Raw genomic sequence first — 20,938 nt, forward strand, 5'->3', positions numbered from 1 at the left:
CCAAAGTCCTCAGCTCTGGCTGGTAACCAGTGTTCTGGGACAGATGCAGTGATCATGGGGAGGAAGGCTCACCTGAGAAGGAGGGACAGCTAGAGAAGGAGAAGACCAGGAGGTACTGGACTTCCTGGACATGCTCCTCTTTGCCAGACTGAGTGTTGGGAGGAGGGGCCTGAGCCTATGGGCAGAAGCACACAGGAAGGGCAGACCTGCCTCCATAGATGGAGAAGAGGAGCAGCTTGTCTTACGAGAACCTGTGGAAGTTTCAGTTGCCTTGGACAAATGAAAATGATTCATGTGGTCAAGCAGAGTATTTCAAGGCTATTTATACTAGAGAATTAAACCTGATTCTGAACAATATCACACTGTTAAGTAAGACACCACAGGGATATGTTTTTCAAGGAAGTTTTTTTTTAAAATCAGCTTGTTTGTTTGTTCTTTAATGTTTTGTATTTTTTACTGAAATGAAAGTCGCTCAGTAGGGTAGAACTCTTTGCCACCCTATGGACTGTAAAGCACCAGGCTCCTCTGTCTGTGGAATTCTGAAGGCAAGAATGCTGGAATGGATAGCCATTGCTTTCTCCAGGGGATCTTCCTGACCAAGGATCAACCTGGATCTCCTGCATTGCAGGCAGATTCTTTACCCCCTGAGCCACCAGCCCAATTTTTATTGGAGTACACTCAATTATCAATGTGTGATAGTTTCAGGCAAACACTGAAGGGACTCAGTTTTCAGGAAGTTTTTAAAAATATTTACTTTTCTGTTTTATTTCAAACTGTCTAAAGGTTTTTAAAAATGTAAGCATGTGATAGTTTGCAATATCCTAGAACAAGGCAAACTCCCAGATCAAGTTACAAATATTATCTTCTCTTTATAATACTTATACTTTGGAGCATAAGAGCTGGTTTAAGAAAACAAAAATAAAAAGCAGAAAAAACAGCAGCAAATCTGGAGGCACAGGTCTGAGCTCTGCCTTCACCTTCACCCTCCCCCAGGTGGGCGGGGAGATCCTCCCAGATCAGGCTGGGTGCTCAGGGGAGGTCAGCCACAGTCAGGGGCAGTCAGTGATCCAGAGGACACTGCACCATGAGTGTCTCTGCACTGAGCCCCTCCAGAGCCCTGGGCGGGGTCTTTGGGCTCCTGCAGGTGGTCTCCCTGCTCGGCCTGGTTCTGCTTCTGCTCAAGGTGGCACAGCTCTACCTGCGCAGACAGTGGCTGCTCAAAGCCCTTCATCACTTCCCGTCTCCTCCTTCCCACTGGTTCTATGGACACAAGCGGGAGGTAAGATGGAGCTGGATGGGGGAGTGTGAGGATCGGGAGGGCCGGAGAGCTAGAGCATGGTCACACTCAGCAAGTTCATACCTGGCCCTGTGCTTGCCTGAGAGCACAGATGTCTAATCTGATGGATCAGCCCTGTGGGTTCACTGTGTGTGGAGACAACAAACAGGAATCTAAGAAGGTGTCAAGTCACAGGAAAAGAGGCTTACCTGCTGGGTTGGGTTATGTCAGGTGTGGAGACAAACTGGCTGGGTTCATTCGGACTAAGTGATTTTCTATTCCCATAAGGTCAGTGCTAGAAACCCACACCAGAGGCCACACACAGAAGCGAAGTTCCCATGATGGGGCCAGGTGAGGAGAGCTGCCTGTTTGGAGTCCTCTCTCTGGACTATGAGCTCTTGGAACTGAGCCTGTAATCCTCCTCACCCTCAGCACCCAAAACAGAGCCTGCACAGAGCGGAGTCAGTCCATTGTATGGAGGGACAGGAAAGAGGGAGCAGGTGGATCCAGTGCAAGGAGAGTTGACAGCAGCATCCTGGGGGCAGAGCAATGGGTCCTGTGGAATCACCAGCCTGTCAGGGCAAGAAGAGAGAGGGTAAATTCAGAAAGGAAAGGCCTTTGTTGTCCATACCCAGGGGTGCACATAGATTCCAAGTGTACAAGATGGGTAATGCACAAAAGTTTCTGACAATTAGTCAATGAAACTGAGATTAAAAATCCACAGATCAAAATCTTACTTCAATACCATTCTCATATGTGTATATGCAGAATCTCTCCTACAACTATGCACACACTCAATATGGAAAATAATATTACACACAGAGTGTAATATTTAATTTTTTCACTTAGCCATACACATTCCAAACATTCTTTCATACTAAGATACTTTAACATGTATGCTGGGATAGCATCAAACATATATATGATCAGGATGGCAAAATGAAATTAATACATAAAGTCAATTCTTAAAATATCTATCTCTTCTCTAAATAAGCCAAATAATAGGAAAAAAACTGCTTACTTTCTCCAAGGGATCTTCCCAAACAGGCATCAACCCAGGTTCCCACTTTCTAGGCATGTTCCTTAACATCTGAGCCACCAGGGAAACCCACCAAGTGATACAAATTATCATAAATTGCTCTAGCAGTTATATCCCTGTGTGCAAATTATTACCAAAAGTTTCATAAGCCATGGAGTTGTCTTTGATGTAAGATTCTGTAGGCAGTTAGTAGTGTTGGCTCATAACTCTACTTGACATGGGACAGAAACTGATCTTAGGACAATGGTGGACAGCCTGCAAGGTTGGATGAGATTCCAGGTCAGAAGAAATAGTTCAACACTCTTAGTTCTGCTGATGGATCCAGAGTGATCACCTAGTACCCTTCCAGGCCTTCACCTCCACTCCTGCTCTGGAACTCAAAGAAAGAAGTCATTGACTTGTCTTTCCCTTGGTGACAGTTCCAAGAGGACAGTGAGCTGCCACACCTACTGGAAAGGCTAGAGAAATACCCAAGAGCCTGTGTTCGCTGGATGTGGGGCACAAGGGCCCTTGTATTGCTCTACGACCCTGACTACATGAAGATGGTCCTGGGGAGATCAGGTGAGAGGGAAACCCTCAGCCGCAGACAAACTTCCATTTGAGTACATGCCCTTGGGTTTGAAATTCCACAAGACACTGGCATATCAGATGCCAATGCCTGAATTCCTCCAAACACCCTCCCACCACAAGCCAGATAAGGACAACATTATTTACTCTTAATAAACGCTTTACTCCTGGTGAGGCTGGATTCTCTTTTGTGTCTCTTTTCTTTTTACAAACAATTTGAGATGATCCCAGACCTGGAGCCAATTTCCTGTCTACACTGTCCTAGGTTGGGTACCTTTCACTGTTGCCAGCCCTGGGTCATGAGATGGCCAGACCACCACGGACTGTAGAAAAATCACAGATTCGGTCTCATTCTATGGCACTGAACAGAGTTTCTGTTTCAGGGCAATTCACCAAATTAATCCTGTGGGTGTTCTGCTCTGCAACACTGAGTCTACTTTCCTGGGACCACAGTGACTATCAGGACAGAGAGAGTCAGGGATGGGAGGCAAGTGGGTGGTGGCTTCAGACTGACTGCCATTTGACAAGCACCAGGAAGAGAAGGGAGCCCATGGTCTAGACCTCAGCTGCTCTAGAGGCTGTCTGCCAAGTTTTGTCCCATCCATATTCCCTCTTTACTTTTCAGACCCAAAGGCTCAAGTTATCTATAGACAACTGAAGCCCTGGATTGGTAAGTACATTTAAATAAAACTGCCAGCCATCCACCCATTAGGTTAACCAAGAGTGGTCTCTTTGCGTAAATGGAGAACAACAGGTGCCAGGCACCCCCATCTCTGAATAAAACATAATTTTTCTAAAACACCATCAGTCTTTGTAATGGCACTGTAGCCCTCCTGAAGCCGAGCTGCTTCTTCATCACTTTTCAGTCTTTTCTAATGTTCCCTGACTTTTCGGTAAGTTTTTTATCATCTGCCCCCTTACACTTTTTCGTCCTCATTGCTGTCACAATCACATGCTATGGACAGACATATTGGAAATTCACATCCCTTAAGAGTACTGGCCTCACCGACCCTTGCCCATGAGGAGACTTCTCCTGACACCCTTGGGTTCCTCCTTAGATGGCCCCAATCTCCCCAGTGCCCATACACACCCATCTGTGGTTCAGGGAAAGGTTTGCTGCTGTTGGAGGGACAGACGTGGTTCCAGCACCGGCGGATGCTGACCCCAGCCTTCCACTATGACATCCTGAAGCCCTACGTGGGACTCATGGCCGACTCTGTCCGAGTGATGCTGGTGAGTCCATCCCTTGTCACCATATGCACTAGAATCCAGCACAGCTGACAAAGTCCACTATCAGACACTTATGTCCCTCAGACACCCATTGAATAGAACTGCCCAGAATGATGCATTCACGACATAGTATGAGACAGCACTCATTAAAACTAGGTGGGACAGAGGAACATCTAGGCAACAACATGGATCTATGATTTTCTCCTCACCAAGAGAAACCAAGGCCATGGTGTATTCAGGGTCCACTCTTCTTCCATCTCCATGTTTAAGCACAGGGGAATAGAGCAAGGAGGTCAGCTCAAACTGGCCCTGGCTGGCCTGGACAATGGCAGCTTTGGTGGTAGAGTGGATATCCCAGGATGTCACTCAGGTGGGCTCTGGCCTGGGTTCCATGGCTTCTGCACATCACTGAACCACTCATGAGAGGAAATGAGTCCAGGTCTATACTCACAGAGCTGGGCCTTCACAAACATCACCTCTGATCCAGACCAGGTACCACCTGTTCTTAGCTAACATCGGATGAATGAAAGCAATTGAGTAGCTCATGCCCCTTCTAGGAGCCCCACTAGAGCCACTTTAGCTTTTCCTTCGGAGAAGGCAATGGCACCCCACTCCAGTACTCTTGCCTGGAAAATCCCATGGACAGAGGAGCCTGGCAGGCTGTGGTTCATGGGGTCGCTAAGAGTCGGACACGACTGAGCGACTTCACATTCACTTTTCATTTTCATGCATGGAGAAGGAAGTGGCAACCCACTTCAGTGTTCTTGCATGGAGAATCCCAGGGACAGGGGAGCCTGATGGGCTGCCATCTATGGGGTCACACAGAGTTGGACATGACTAAAGCGACTTAGCAGCTGTAGCAGCAGCTTTTCCTTGCCTTGAAATATTTGCTTACTAGTGTTGGATATCACCTGTCCAGATCTGACCTCAGGACACAAAAGTTCTCCCTTTGTCCCCTGAGAAACTATGCTTTCTGCTCTGCCAAAGGTGGTTATTCTCATAGTTCAGTTCAGTGGCTCAGTCATGTCCAATTCTCCCTGTCTATCACCAACTCCCAGAGTTTACCCAAACCTATGTCCATTGAGTTGGTGATGCCATCTAACCTTCTCATCCTCATCGTCCCCTCTTGTCCTGCTCTCAATCTTTTGCAACATCATGGTCTTTTCCAGTGAGTCAGCTCTTGGTATCAGGTGGCCAAAATATTGGAGTTTCAGCTTCAACATCAGTCCTTCCAATGAACACCCAGGACTGATTTTCTTTAGGATGGACTGGTTGGATCTCCTTACAGTCCAAGGGACTCTGAAGAGTCTTAGCCAACACCACAGTTCAAAAGCATCAATTCTTCTGCACTCAGCTTTTTTTATAGTCCAACTCACTTCCGTACATGACCACTGGAAAAACCATAACCTTGACTAGAAGGACATTTGTTGACAAAATAATGTCTCAGCTTTTTAATATGCTATCTAGGTTGGTCATAACTTTTCTTCCAAGGAGTAAGTGTCTTTTAATTTCATTGCTGTGGTCACCATCTGCAGTTATTTTTGGTCTCCAGAAAATAAAGTCAGTCACTGTTTCCCCATCTATTTGCCATGAAATGATAGGACTGGATGCCATGATCTTAGTTTTCTGAATGTTGAGCTTTAAGCCAACTTTTTCACTCTCTTCTTTCACTTTCATCAAGAGGCTCTTTAGTTCTTCTTCACTTTCTGCCATAAGGGTGGTGTCATCTGCATATCTGAGGTTATTGATATTTCTCCCGGCAACCTTGAAGCCAGCTTGTGGTTCCTCCAGCCCAGCATTCTCATGATGCATTCTGTATATAAGTTAAATAAGCAGGGTGACAATATACAGCCTTGACGTACTCCTTTTCCTATTTGGAAGCAGTCTGTTGTTCCATGTCCAGTTCTAACTGTTGCTTCCTGAGCTGTAAACAGGTTTCTCAAGAGGCAGGTCAGGTGGTCTGGTATTCCCACCTCTTTCAGAATTTTCCACAGTTTACTGTGATACACACAGTCAAAGGCTTTGGCATAATCAATAAAGCAGAAATAGTGTTTTTTTGGAACTCTGTTGCTTTTTCAATGATCCAGCATGGATTATAATAACTTATTATCATAAGTTATCCAAATATTCAGGATTAACTAGGATATTAGAAGAGATTATACTGCATATATAAGAAAGATTCAGAAAAATAGGTATCGCAATACACACGTGTGTTACGGCCATAAGTTGCTAAAACATGTCTGCTTAGAAAATGAGGAAATCTCATCTGAAGATGTAGAGATAGAGAGAAAGCTTGGTCTTGGCAGCACAGGTCTCCTAGGGGAACAGAGCAGTGTCAGTGCCTCCTCCCTCCACAGGACAAGTGGGAAAAGCTCGTCAGCCAGGACTCACATCTGGAGATCTTTGGACATGTCTCCTCAATGACCCTGGACACCATCATGAAATGTGCCTTCGGCCACCAGGGCAGGGTCCAGATGGACAGGTCAGTGACAGCTTTCAACGGCAGGGTCCTGTTTTCATCAGCTGGGAAGGACTTACCTGAGAGGCAGTAAGGGCAGTGTGGATGCTTATCAGCACAAAAAATAACATTCTACAGAGAGACATGCACCACAGTCAAATTCCACCCAGACCACCCTTGACTCAGTCAGATGTCCGTGACTCCTGCACAGGGAGAAGCCTGGCCCCTCAGGACACTTGCAAAGGACTCCAAGGGGGTGGCTCCAGGGCAATGAGGCAGAAATAATGATGCCTTGGTGTTACCTGAGCAATCTGACCCTCTCCAGGTCAGCGCCTCCCTCAACTCCAGTATCTTCTGCGTTTTCTCCCTTCAGGAACTCCCAGTCCTACATCCAGGCCATCAAGGACCTCAGTCATCTGATTTTTTCCCGATTGAGGAATGCTTTCCTTCAAAACGATCTCATCTACAGGCTGACACCTGAAGGCCGCTGGTACCACCGGGCCTGCCATATCGCCCATCAACACACAGGTTCTTGTCTCCCTCCTGGACTGCTTCCCCACCTTCATCAGGCTCATGTGACCTAGCCTTGACCCCTTAGGCAGAGCCCAGACTCCTGCTTCCTATTCATGAGCTGGAATACACCCACCTGCTTCAGGGACGAGGAACCCAGAAGTCGGGATGTCAGGTGTTGAACAGGGAGTTACAGGAGTTACCATCTTGGTGATGACTGAGTGAGACCCCCTCCCAGCAGCATTCAGGCAGAGCCCCCCACAGGCTGTGTTACTGCTTGGATTCCCATCTAGAGTAGATGATGCAGAAGCTCTCAGTCCTGACATGCTCACCCAGTCCCACCCTCACCCTCATCCACCTGGCACCCAGACTGGGCCTGAAGGGCAGATGGGGTTATGGTGGGTGCAGAATCTGAGCTCCCCAGAGTGCTCAGTTCTGGCTGGGAACCACTGTTCTGAGACAGACGCAGTGATCAAGGAGAGGAAGGCTCACCTGCAGAAGGAGGGAGAGCTGGAGAAGGTGAGGAGCAGGAGGCACTTGGACTTCCTGGACATCCTCCTCTTTGCCAGAGTGAGTGTGGGCAGGAGAGGTCTGAGCCTTTGGGCAGAAGCACACAGGAAGGGCAGACCCTGCATTTGGCCCTGCCTCCACAGATGGAGAATGTGAGCAGCTTGTCGAACGAGGACCTCCGTGCCGAGGTGGACACATTCATGTTCGAGGGTCATGACACCACAGCCAGTGGCATCTCCTGGATCCTCTATGCTCTAGCCTCCCACCCTGAGCATCAGCAGAGGTGTCGGGAAGAGATCCAAAGCCTCCTGGGGGGTGGCACCTCCATCACCTGGTGAGTGTCCAGGAAATGGAAGAGCCCTGTCCCACCTGAGCTAGAGAGAATCCCTGGTTGTCCTGTCCTGCCTGCTCTCAGATGGGCTTGCTTTCAGGGACCATCTGGACCAGATGCCCTACACCACCATGTGCATCAAGGAGGCACTAAGACTCTATCCACCAGTGCCAATCATCAGCAGAGAGCTTAGCAAGCCCATCACTTTCCCTGATGGACGCTCCTTACCTGCAGGTATGAACTTCACGTCACCACTCACCTAAGCACTCTGTAGGACCACATGCTAGACCAGTAATCCACCTGCGGATTTCCAATTCCAGGATGCTCTGGCTCTTCTCTGCCTGAAGATAATATTTATTCTGTAGTTTGAATGAGTTTTAAAAAATGCTTCTCCATAAAACCTAGGATTAATACTACCATATACTCAACAATCCTACTACTGGGAATATACTTTGGGAAAACCAGAATCTAAAAAGCACATGTGCTGCAGTATTCATTGCAGCATTGTTACAATAGTCAGGACATGGAAGAAACCTAGGTATCCACTGACAGATGAATGGATAATGAAGATGTGATCTGTATACACAATGGAATATTAGTGTAAAGTGGAACAAACCCGAGTCAGTTGCAGTGAGGTGGAAGAATCTACAGCCTGTCATACAGAGTGAAGCACTCAGAAAGAGAAAAACAAATATCGTATATTAACACACACATATGTATACATAGAATCTAGGAAATAGGGGTGATGAACGTATTTGCAGAGAAGGAATGTAGATGCAGACATAGGGAATGGACATGTGGACATAGGAGGGGAAGGAGAGGATAGGATGAATTGAGAAAGTAACATCGACATACATAGACTGTCATGTGTAAAATATGAGTAAGTATCTAGTGGAAAGCTGCTATATAAAAAGGAGCCCCACCTGATTCTCTGAGATGACCTAGAGGGGTGGAATGGGAAGGGGGAGAGAGGTGCAAGACGGAGGGAATATGGCTGTTGTTTAGTTGCTAAGTCATGTCTGGCTCTTTAGGGACTCCATAGAGTGTAGTCCAGCAGCCTCCACTGTCTGTGACATTTCCCAGCCAAGAATACTGAAGTGAGTTGCCATTTCCTTCTCCATATATATAAATATATAACTGTGCCTTATTTGCACTCTAGGATGGCAGAAACCAACACACCATTGTAAAGTAATTTACCTCTACTGAAAGAAAAAATGTTTGACACAAATCTTGAATGCAACAAAGCTCAACAAATAATTGTTGGTCCTTCTGTGTGGTCTTATGATGGAGCCTAAAGTTCTATTTCTTGAATCATGAAGGCTTAAGAGAAAAGCAGAAGCTGGGGAGACATGGTTCTTCCACATGGGGTGTGAGTAAAGGAGGGAGCTCAAGAGACTCCACTGTCGTGGGTCAGAGGGTCTAGTCTCTGAGGTGCCCTCTGTGGTGGCAAAGAGCAGGTGATGATGAGGTCTGAGAGCCCTGCCATGCCTGGAGGCCAGCCACTGACTCAGCACCCAGTGGGTCTGAATCCCAGCCCTGTTTCCTCCTAACTGTGGGATCATAGACCCAACCCATAACCTCTCTGAGGCTCAGGTGCTTCACGGGTTCGTGGGCACAGGAGTGCTTCTGTGAGGATTAAATGATTATTGCACATTCCCCAGGTTCACAATGGCACTTGACAAATGTGAGTTGTCACCTGAGCTGCTCCTAAGTGTAACCTTGCAGTTCTTTTAATTCTCAGTCCTTGGCTGTGGTCACCTACCCCTAATCTGTGATCGTGGGCTTTGTCATGCCCCACCCACCTGTCTTGCAAGAGCATCATTTCATTCAGAGTGACAGAATGTGCTCCCATGATGGCTCCTAGGACTTTTGTGAAGACACACATTCCCTGCACTATGGGACTAGCAGGTTTCTCTCTCTCCTCTGCCCCACAGGAATCTTAGTCTCCCTCTCTTTTTATGGGCTTCATCACAACCCGAAGGTGTGGCCGAACCCAGAGGTATGATGGACATGGGAGGAGGAGATGGGATGCTCTCTCAACACCAAACCTTTTCCCTGCTCCCTCTCTGGGACTCTTATCCCCCGGGGGATTCATGTGAGGGGTTTGACCCCAAATGTCCTGGCCCTGGTGCTCTCTCTGCAGGTGTTTGACCCAACCCGGTTTGCACCAGGTTCTACTCGACACAGCCATGCCTTCCTGCCCTTCTCAGGAGGACCCAGGTGAGACCTCTGCACTGGAGGAAGCAAGTGTCACTGGTTGCTACCTGATGTGTGTGACTGTCTACCTTCATATGAGGAGCATGAAGTTCTGTCCTTGTATGTTGAGAAGGAGGCGTGGGTCTCCATGTACAAGGTCTTCAGGGCCCACCACAATGACATTGACCTCCTACTGTCCGCAAGGATTGACCTCATTTCCATGTCAGTGGCCACTCCAAATTATCCAGGGTTTTCCTCACTTTAGGAGTATGACGTTTTAGCACTGGAAGTCTTCATGAAATTTAAACTACACTTGTTTGGTTAGCACAATTTCAGTCACCTTAAAAGATGATTTTCTCTGCTCCCACCTTCCTAGTCAGCCCACTACCTTTCGGCTTCATTCACCTGTCCACCCTCACTGTATTCATCATTTGCTTGCCTGGATTGGGAATTCCATGTCCTGAGGCTTCAAGTCATGTATGTGATCAGTTATAGTTGTAGTTTGAAGAAAGTTTCACAGTCATGAGTGTGTTCTCTCTTCCTGTAGTACATCCGACATAGATTTGACTGTGTATTAATATAACCATGACATATATTTTCTGTTGTCAAAATTCTTTATTAAAAAGCAGAGTTTAGATACCATAGTCCCAGATTCTACAGAGTAATGTTAGTAAGAAAAATCTTAAAGTGGAGGACAATCAAGTCTGCTTTGGGGACTCTATTGCTGATACTGCTCATGATGCCAGTTGTCTCACTGTTCACACTGTGCACACCGTTTGCTGAACCCAGGATAGGTAAAGCATCAGCAAAGAGGCTGGAAGAGGACTGGAGGAGCCATAGGAACTTCAGACATGTTATTCTCTCCTGGATGTGTTATGTCCGCCATAACACAGCTCTGTGCTGCCTGACGCAGTCTCTGTAGCAGCAGCCATAAAAACCATAACATAACTAGAATATAACCTCATATAATATATCCATGACATTACTCCAACGTAGCCCCAATGCAGCATTAACCAGGGCTTTCATAGTGACACTCCTAAAGGACTACCACACACCACCCCCAGAGCTTTTCCAGGTGGAGCTTATATAACAAAAGTAGCCAGAGTCCAAGTGAGTACCATGTGACACTTGTACACAGTGCTATAGGTAATCTCAGCTGTTCCACAATCATTACTACAACCCCTGAGGCAACAGTGAGAGATCGCAGGGCGAGAGAGCCTGACCATGCCATCTTTGCTAATTTGCTCTTTCCCTAAAGGGGGGAGACTATTTTGTGTTTGACACGTGCATTTGAAAAATCTATTGCATGTAAAACATAAAGCACACTTGAAATAACTGTTAGCCTGGATGATACACTCCTAAATGATTGCTGTGAAGATCTTAAAGGGCACAGAACCTCCTCTGAAATAGTAATTTCAGTGACTTTGTAACTTAGTAGAAACAAGTTTTTCCTGACTGTACAGATCTAGGAAACTTTCAGTTGGTGAATCAACCTTTACAGAACAGTGTTTTGTAAGTAACTGTCTTCCTGGATTGTTTCTAGGATTTGGTTTACACCAGGGTCCAGTCCTTCCTTGTAGACATGGCTGCAGCTCATGCAGCTGCTCCTAGAGGGCAGGAGGGACTAGGTGGTTTGATTCCTAGGTCTGACTGAATATTTCTTATATTCTCATTCCTCTTGAGGTGTTTTCAATTCAATTAATATTATTCAAATGTGAAAATATGTATTAAGCGTGTCTCCGTGTACCAAGACCTGTGCTAGGAGATGGAACACAGGGATGATAATCCTGCCTCCCTTAGAGCTCACTGCCAACAAACCAACACGTCTACTCAAGACAGATGTCATTCACACATCCACTCTTTCACTCATTTATTCATTGGGCAGACTGTGGAAGAATTCATGATCTGGCACTGTGTTGGGCACTGGATGTGATGTGTCCTTAGTTTAACACCCATAGTGCCTTGAGGGTCCCGAATGGGAAGAGGTGCAGCCAGCAGAAGGGGTGAGGTGGTGGTCACTGGATTGAGCCTTGAGCATGAGGATGGCAGAGGTGAGGGGAGGGGACCTCAACAGTTACTGAGTCAGGAAGAGGAGCTGGACAGACCCCAGGTGAGTGAGGAAGAATCCAGAGAAGGCTGTGATGCAGCTGAGGCACTGGGATGTGTCCTCCCTGTGATGTGGAACATAGCAGGCCTGGAGCTACTATGGCTTTAGAGGGAGTGGAGGAATAGAGGCTGAAAAGGCCAGATGAGGAGCCGAAGGGATGGTTAGCAGGGTCATTTCTGGATTAGAATGGGAAGGTTCCAAGAGTAGATTGACTGAGGGGTTGAGGGGGACAGAAAGCCAGACCATTAACTGGGAGGGAATTGGACCAGTAGGTTCAGGGTGATTAACCCTTGTCTTCTCCAGGAAGCCTCCCTGTTGCCATTCTGATTCCTTGCATAATGCTGTCTTGTCGTCTCTGGGGACCGGACAGCCTGTTTGTCCACCGTAGGTAGTAAGATCCTGAGAGGGTGTCCACCCTGCCCCTAGAGTGTCCTGGACTGACCTGAAACCAGGAATTGCCAGTGGATGAGTGAATAAAGTACTAGTTCACAGTTCCTGATGCACTTGATTTAACTCTGTGGCTTACAGCACTGATGCTCCCCAGGATTTCCTGCTGAGAGCAGGAGTAGGAGTTAGGAGCTAGTTAGGAGCTAGACAGATGGACTGTGTCATCTGTCAGGGGGAGAGCTTTGCCGGCAAGTTCAGTGTGATTAGTAAGGAAGGGATTGGGGCTGGGCCACCTGGAGGAGACCCCAGATTCCCTCTTCTTAGCAAGGGTTAGAAGCCTCTGCTTACTTCCTTTTTATCTCCCAACCTAGGAACTGCATCGGGAAGCAGTTTGCCATGAATGAGTTGAAGGTGGCTGTGGCCCTGACCTTGCTTCGCTTTGAGCTGTCACCGGATCCCTCCAGGGTCCCTGTACCCATGCCAGTCCTTGTGCTGAAATCCAAAAATGGGATCCACCTGCAGCTCAGGAAGCTGTCTGATCCAAGTGGGGACAAGGACAAGCTCTGAGGGCCCCTGCCTGCCATCCTGTCTTGCTGTCACTCTCTCCTGTCCTTGCTTCTTTGCCCACTTCCTGCTTTTGTCTGCCCTCTGCCAGCTTGCCTCATCTCCTGCCTTCTGCCCAGCAGCAGACTTTCTGCCCTTCTCCTCTCAACTTTCTCCAGGCTCTCTGTCTGCTTATCTCTCCATCTGTCTCTGACCCACTGTATCTCTCACTGTCCACCTGAATCCTGATCACCCGACATCTTCCAGTATGTGTATTCTCTCCTGTGTTTCTCCCCTTCTACCCGCCTATCTGTCCCTGTAATCACTTCCGTTTAGATGGTAAAATGATTTGCCTCTACCTTAGGGCCTTAGAACAACACAAAGTTATCCTCTAATGGCTCTGGAGTGAGAAGTCAGAAATGGGTTTCCCTGGACACAAACAAGATGCTGACAAGCGCCTCATCCAGGGACCTGGGACAGGATCCTGCTTTTTGCCATTTTTGCATCTAGAGCTGCATCCTTGCATTCCTTGGCTCCTGGGCCCTCCTCCACATTCAAATCCAGCAGCATCTTCAAATGTCCCTCTGCTTCTGTCTTCATATAACCTTCTCTTTCTTCAAGACTTTGTGCTTACCTGGGCAACTCAGACAAAACAGGCTCATTCTGGGGTTCCGGGAACTAGGACAAGAACACCTGGGGAGCCATCTCTGGACCTGTTAAATACTGTGCGACTCCCTTCTCCCTGGGCCACTTCTCTCTCCTGCGTGAGATGGGTCTACCCCCGTTTCACTCACATGGTTTCCTCTTTCCCCGTCCCTGGATAAAGTGCACAATATCATATGGAATGCATGAGTCTTCTCTGAAAGGAGTTGGATGAAGCAGAAGAGAGAGAAGGGGAGGGAATAACAGCGGAGAGGAGCAGGGGAGATAAAATCTGCTCTGTGGGGCCGAGGCCCTAGCAGGAAGAGTGTATCCAGGCCCCCTGCAGCTTCACACTCTGGTGTCACTGAAGCCCCACACCCTGTCCGGCACCTGAGGCTCCCATGACAGCTGAGTCAGGAGACAGGCCTCGACGCCTAAGGCTCAGAGGGAAGACGCACACACCAACACCTGTCAGGGAAGGAGCCTGCCTCTTCTTCTGCGGTAGCTTTCTCACTACATCTGTAAAGGGGCCCAGCCAGCGCCCACCCTTTGCAGAGCAGGGAAGACTTACAGACTTGTTCAGGCACAAGGGTCTCATTCACCCCTGAAGAGATTTGAGAAGAGCCCAGCCTGGCCATGTCACCAGCCCCCTGGCAGCCCTTCCTCATGGACAGGGCCTGCAGGGTCCTCAGATGCCACAAGTGGTGGGGGAGTGTGTGTGCAGCAGGGCCTGGGAGGAACCAGCTGGGCACAAGTCTTGGCTACCACACAGGGAGAAGCCAGGCCCCTCAGGACACTTGTAAATACTGAGCTTCTCCAGAGGGTAAGGCAGAAATGACAATGCCTCAGTGGGGAATGCAAACTAGCATAGCCACTATGGAGAACAGTGTGGAGATTCCTTCAAAAACTGGAAATAGAACTGCCATATGACCCAGCAATCCCACTTCAGGGCATACACACTGAGGAAACCAGAATTGAAAGGGACACGTGTACCCCATTGTTCATCGCAGCACTGTTTACTATAGCCAGAATACGGAAGCAACCTAGATGTCCATTGGCAGACAAAAGGACGCTGTGGTACATATACACAATGGAATATTACTCAGCTGTAAAAAGGAATGTTTTTGAGTTTATTTCTAGTGAGGTTGTCAAAACTGGAGCCTATTATACAGAGTGAAGTAAGTCAGAAAGACCAATACAGTATATTAATGCATATATTTAGAATTTAGAAAGACTGTAATGACGACCCTATATGGAAGACAGCAAAAGAGACACAGATGTAAAGAACAGACTTTTGGACTATGTGGGAAAAGGTGAGAGTGGGGTGATATGAGAGAATAGCATTGAAACATGTATATTACCATATGTAAAACAGATGACTAGTGCAAATTCAATACATGAAGAAGGGCACTCAAAGCTGATGCTCTGGGACAACCCAGTGAGATGAGGTCGGGGGTGGGGGGGGGCGGGGGACAGAGTTTCAGGATGGGGCACTCACGTACACCCGTGGCTGGGTCGCCATACGGCAAAACCACCAGAATACTGTAAAGTAATTAGCCTCTAATTAAAGTAAATAAATAAAAAAAGAAAGAGGTAGTGTAGAAAAACTATAAAATAATTCGAATGAACTTGTTTACAAAACCGAAAGAGACTCACAGACATAGAAACATGCATTAGCTCACCAAGGAAAGACGGAAAATGGAATAAATTAGGAGTATGGACTTAATGGATAAACACTACTGTATATAAAGTAGATAAAAATCAAGAATTCACTGTATTGCACAGGGAATGTTATTCAACATATTTCGATAACCTATCATGGAGAAGAATCTAAAAGGAACATGCATGCACATAGTGCATATATCTGAATCACTGTGCTGGACACCTGACACTAACACAGTATTGCAAATCAACTAAAAGTCAATAAAGTAAAAAAGACAAACAGCATCAAACATTGGCCTTTAATTTAGAGCATTTACACTCTCCTGGAGAACCTCACCTCAGACATGCAAGTTACTGCCAGCTAACTGGTGCTGTATACCCACCCCTCCTAAAGTTATTTTTTTCATTCTGGAATGCATAACTAGAACACAATATTCATCAGTTCGTAAATAAGAAGTAGCTAAATTTAGGGGTTTAATGTTTCAGCTTCACTGGGATCTTCCCATATGTCCCCACTCCAATTTCAGGTTCCCATTACTTCCCAATAAATGCTCACACTTTGGCAGAAGATTGGGAAATCAAATTGCATGTAATTCAGACACTGACAGGATGAGACTCTGGATTTAGTTTTCACATATCTCAGCCCTGGCTGAGGCCCTGTGGCTACACGAAACAAATGTTTCTTTCAGGTCAGACATTGAAGCTTTCTGGTCAGTTATGTGTAGTTTGGCCTGGAAATTTGAATCCCCAACCTCATCCATTTCCTTCAGTGCTTTTAACAGTACAGCTAGGAAAAACCAGCCGGTCTTACTAAATTCTTTAATTTGACTGAAAAGTTCTAAGATATCGAATATATGGTCATCAGAATCTTGCTTCTTATAAAAATTTGGTTAGTAACATCCAATGATGATGTTTTGTGTATCTTTATTTAAAATCCTCAAAGGTGGTGCTCTTAAAGGACTGCACTCAATATGTCAGCAAATTTGGAAAACTCAGCAGTGGCCACAGGACTGGCAAAGGTCAGTTTTCATTCCAATCTCCAAGAAGGACAATGCTAAAGAATGTTCAAACTACATACCATTGTGCTCACTTTACATGCTAGCAAGACTATGCTCAACATCCTTCAAGCTAAGATTCAGCAGTATGTGAATCGAGAATTTCAAGATGTGTAAGCTGGGTTTCAAAAACATAGAGGAACCAGAGATCAAATTATCAACATTCGCTGGATCATCGAGAAAGCAAGGGATTTCCAGAAAAACATCTACTTGTGCTTCACTGACTATGCTAAAGCCTTTGACTATGTAGATCACAACAAACTGTGGAAAATTGTTCAAGAGATGGGAGTACCAGACCACTTTACATGCCTCCTGAGAAACCTGAATGATGCAAGTCAAGAAGCAACAGTTAGAATTGCACATGAAACAACAGACTGGTTCCAAATTGAGAAAGGAATATGTCAAGGCTGTATGTTGTCACCCTGTTTATTGAGTTTATATGCAGTGTATATCATTCGAAATGTTGGGGTGGATGACTCACAAACTGGAATCAAGATTGCTGGGAAAAATACCAACAACTTCAGATATGCAGATGATACCACTCTAATGGCAGAAACTAAAGAGGAACTAAAAGCCTCTTAATAAGAGGGAAAGAAGGGGAGTGAAAAACTGGCTTGAAACTCAGGGTTCAAAATACTAAGATCACGGCATCTGATTGCAACATTTCATGGCAAACAGAAGCGAAAAAAGTGGAAGCAGTGACAGATTTTATTTTCTTGGGCTCCAAAATCACTGTGGAGGGTGACTGCAGCCGTGAAATTTGAGACACTTTCTCCATGGATGGAAAATGGTGATAAAACTATATAGCATATTAAAAAGCAGAGACATTATTTTGCTGGCAAAGATCCATATAATCAAAGCTAAGGTTTTTTCAGTGGTCATATACAGATGTGAGAGTTGGACCATAAACAAGGCTGAGCGCCAGAGAATTGTTGCTTTTGATTTGTGGTGCTGGAGAAGACTCCTGAGAGTCCCTTGGACTGCAAGGAGATCAAACTAGTCATTCCTAAAGGAAATCAACCTTGAATATTCATTGGAAAGACTGATACTAAAGCTGAGGCTCCTGTACTTTGGCTACCTGATATGAAGAACAGACTCATTGGAATAGACCTTGATGCTGGGAAATATTGAGGACAGGAGGAGAAGGGGGCAGCAGAGGATGAAATGGTTGGATAGCATCACCAATTCAATGGACATGAATTTGAGCAAACTCCAGGAGAAAGTGGAGGACAGGGAAGCCTGGCGTGCTGCAGTCCATGGAGAGAGTCAGACTCAACTTAGCAATGAAACAACAGCATTGCTACCTCATGCTCTAGACCACCTGTGTCCTCTTTACCAGTGACCACATAGTCATTAGGTCTTTCCAACTACTTCTATTAGAGAACCAGTTCCACATAGAAGCCCACTCAGGAAACTCATCCCTAAGATTTTGCTCCTCTACAACCATTATGGGTAGCAAAATCTGAGTTAGCCTGAGTTCTAACAGAGAAACAGAACTAGCAGAATAGATGTCCACACAGGGAAAAAGACAAACACAGCAGGAGAAGGTGCCTGAATACTGCTTCTCTGCCCAGCCATGAGTTCTCCTGCCTCCTTCTCTGTCATCCCACTAGGAAGCTGAGCAGCTGGGCTTAAGAAAGGAACATGGGGACCAGGCAGTCCGATGGATCAGGTAACTGATTGAGTGGGAACAGGGTAGGGAGAGACAGGCCAGGCAAAGATCCTTCTCAAACAGCACCAAAGGGGAGTGGGAAGGGCAGGGAAGGCAGGTGCTCACTCACCAATCCACTGGAAGAAGAAGTCATGTATATCTGGGCCTTAGGATCTTCAGGAGACAGAGAAGACTGAGTCAGGCAGGGACCGAGGGATTCCCAGAGGAAGCCAGGTGATAAATAGGGTGGGTCCTCACCTGGCCAGACTTTGGGTGCAGGCCCAGGACCCCTCCCCACATGGCACGCTGAACCCTTTCCCCGGAAGCTTCAACTTGTCCTAGGAGCCCTCACCTCCTCGAGTGTACACAGCTTTAGAATAGTCAAGGTCACAGATGTTTAGGAAGCCAAGCAACTGTCCAAGCCAGAGTGTGTGGCCTAAGGGAACTGGTGGGCCCAGGACAGTACCTTGTTCAGACTCCTGGTCTACTGGATCTGAAATAGCAACAGAAGGCCTGGCCTCTCAGGAACCCAGCGTCACCAGCCAGGCCAGCAGGGAAAAGAGAAGGCTGCCCGGGAAGATGTAGGGAGCACCCCTCCCTGCATAATAAACAAGTAAACAGTAAAGTAAAATGACTGCAGACAGTACTAAGTACTAAGAAGGGAATAAACACAGTGCCAGGAGAGAGACTGACAGGGAGGCCCTGCTTAGATAGAGAGACCCAGGATGGACTCCTGTTGGAGAGGACATTCAAGGTCAAAGCAAAGGATGATTTGGAGCTGGCCCTGTGAAGAGAAAGGGGAAGGGCATTCCAGGTAAAGGGAGCAGCAAGCAGGGTCTGGAGGAGGAAAAACCTTGGTGTCTCCCAGAAGCTGCCACTAGATGGGGCAGCGGCCCAAGATAAGGTTGGAGGGAGTGTCTGGAGGGTGGTGTATGTTCTAGGACAGAGAGTATAGAAAGGATGATATAGAGAAAGCAGCTGACACCATGCCAGCACATAGCAAGTTATATACAATGAATGAGAGTCAGGTATTAGCAAAGCTGGAGTTATAAATTTAAGGTGATGGTCTTAATTCTGACATTGACTTGTTTTGTGTCTTGAAAAGTCCACTATCCCTGTTTTCTTGTCCGTAAAACAAGCTTAAAAATACATGATAAACTGAGGAGTAGTTGTGATTGTCCTTTGGAAAGTATAAGCACTATGTAAACATTGAAGAGACAGCTTTAAAACCTTTACCGCTTTTACTGCCAGCATTGTGCAGAGTACGGAAAAAGGATACTGTGCTTTCTCAGAATCATTTCTGTATCTAAACCCAGGCAGAAAGAGGTGATATAGATTTGTTCTTGTTCAGTCCCTCAGTCATGTCCGACTCTTTTTTACCTCATGGACTGTAGCACACTTGGCTTCTTTATCCTTCACCATCTCCTGGAGCTTGTTCAAACTCATGTCCATTGAGTCAGTGATGCCATCCAACCATCTCGTACTCTGTCGTCCCCTTTTCCTCCTGCCTTCAATCTTTCCCAGCATCATGGTCTTTGTTAATGAGTCAGCACTTCCCATCAGATAGCCAAAGTATTGGAGCTTCAGCTTTAGCATCAGTCCTTCCAATCATTGATTTCCTTTAGCATTGACTGGTTTGAACTCCTTGCAGCCCAAGGGACTTGCAAGAGTCTTCTCCAACACCACAGTTCAAAAGCATCAATTCTTTGACACTCAGTCGTCTTCATGGTCCAGCTCTCACATCCATACATGACTACTAGAAAAACCATAGTTTTAGCTTTACATACCCTTGTCGGTAAAGTAATGTCTTTACTTTTTCATAGGTTGTCTAGGCTTCTCATGGTTTTTCTTCCAAGGAGCAAGCATCTTTTAATTCCATGGCTGCAGTCACCATCTTCAGTGATTTTGGAGCCCAAGAAAATAAAGTCTGTCACTGTTTCCACTGTTTCTCCATATAATTGCTATGAAGATGGGACTGGATGCCATGATATTAGTTGTTTGAATGTTGAGTTTTAAACCAGCTTCAATGGGGGTGGTGCATATTGTCCCAGGCTAAAATAAACAGAATTGTTCTGTGACTTCCACTGCATGGGGAAAGCAAGCAAATATTTAGGCTTGAAAGACTATTCCTGGAAGTTGCTGTTTTTATATGAGTGTAAAAGTAAACAAGATATGATAAATTGCATCAGCATCAAACCCAACTTTTTCAAATGCAGAGAACAAGAAGTGCCTGTGACTTCCCCACAGCAGTAATCACTTCAAGCTGCTGACTTGGGAGTTGACTACACTCCCTCTTCCACCTTTCTGTTGCCTATAACCTGATCCAGGAAGCATCCTGAAACAAAAATATTAAGTTCCTTATTAAAATATGGCACTAAAAACCGACCCTAGTCTGTTGAAGATGATGATTTAACTAGTCCAAAGTTACACTTCCTCCGTCTTTCATTCATTTTTCAATCAGTAAGTATTTACTGAGGATCATCAGTAGGTACTGTCTTCTGGTCCAGGTTATGGAAATTATAAAGACATAGAATGTTTAGTGACAACTTTCAAGGAGTCCTTGGTTGGGTTAGGTGGGTACCAAATGAATGAGAAAAATATTTACTGGTTAATAAATATTAACTACAGTTGACATAATTTTTTAAGAGTTTAGCTCATGCTCTACAGTTTAGTAATCTCACTTTGTAACAAGCTCATTGAAAATTCTCCATAAACATCATTTTCAGTGATTGGTACATCTAACCACAGAGTTTCCCCAACATTTTCTCACAAAG

The 20,938-nt window shown here is 46.1% G+C and overlaps 1 protein-coding gene and 1 long non-coding RNA gene across 3 annotated transcripts; one reads left to right on the forward strand and one right to left on the reverse strand.

The window, feature by feature from the left end:
• The first annotated feature begins 905 nt into the window (after positions 1 to 905).
• On the forward strand, positions 906 to 13,178 carry LOC133040325 (cytochrome P450 4A25-like). Of its 2 annotated transcripts, XM_061120049.1 has the most exons (12): positions 906 to 1,279; positions 2,735 to 2,876; positions 3,508 to 3,552; positions 3,988 to 4,115; positions 6,470 to 6,594; positions 7,040 to 7,098; positions 7,544 to 7,650; positions 7,734 to 7,924; positions 8,022 to 8,155; positions 9,856 to 9,920; positions 10,065 to 10,141; positions 12,983 to 13,178. In XM_061120049.1, exons 1-12 carry the CDS (start codon positions 1,085 to 1,087, stop codon positions 13,176 to 13,178), a joined length of 1,464 nt encoding a protein of 487 aa, XP_060976032.1. In that variant the 5' UTR covers positions 906 to 1,084. The 2 variants fall into 2 exon arrangements, with proteins under 2 accessions (XP_060976032.1, XP_060976033.1); XM_061120050.1 differs by lacking the exons at positions 7,040 to 7,098; positions 7,734 to 7,924 and having other exon boundaries at positions 7,544 to 7,669; positions 7,971 to 8,155.
• On the reverse strand, positions 6,580 to 20,000 carry LOC133040326 (uncharacterized). The gene is made up of 3 exons (XR_009688948.1): positions 19,545 to 20,000; positions 8,181 to 8,262; positions 6,580 to 6,650 (listed from the first exon to the last, which is right to left on the reverse strand). It is a non-coding gene; the product is annotated as an uncharacterized LOC133040326 (long non-coding RNA).
• Between the last annotated feature and the right edge of the window lie 938 nt (positions 20,001 to 20,938).

Source organism: Dama dama, chromosome 20 (genome assembly GCF_033118175.1).
Source record: "Dama dama isolate Ldn47 chromosome 20, ASM3311817v1, whole genome shotgun sequence".
Classification (NCBI taxonomy): Eukaryota; Metazoa; Chordata; class Mammalia; order Artiodactyla; family Cervidae; genus Dama; species Dama dama.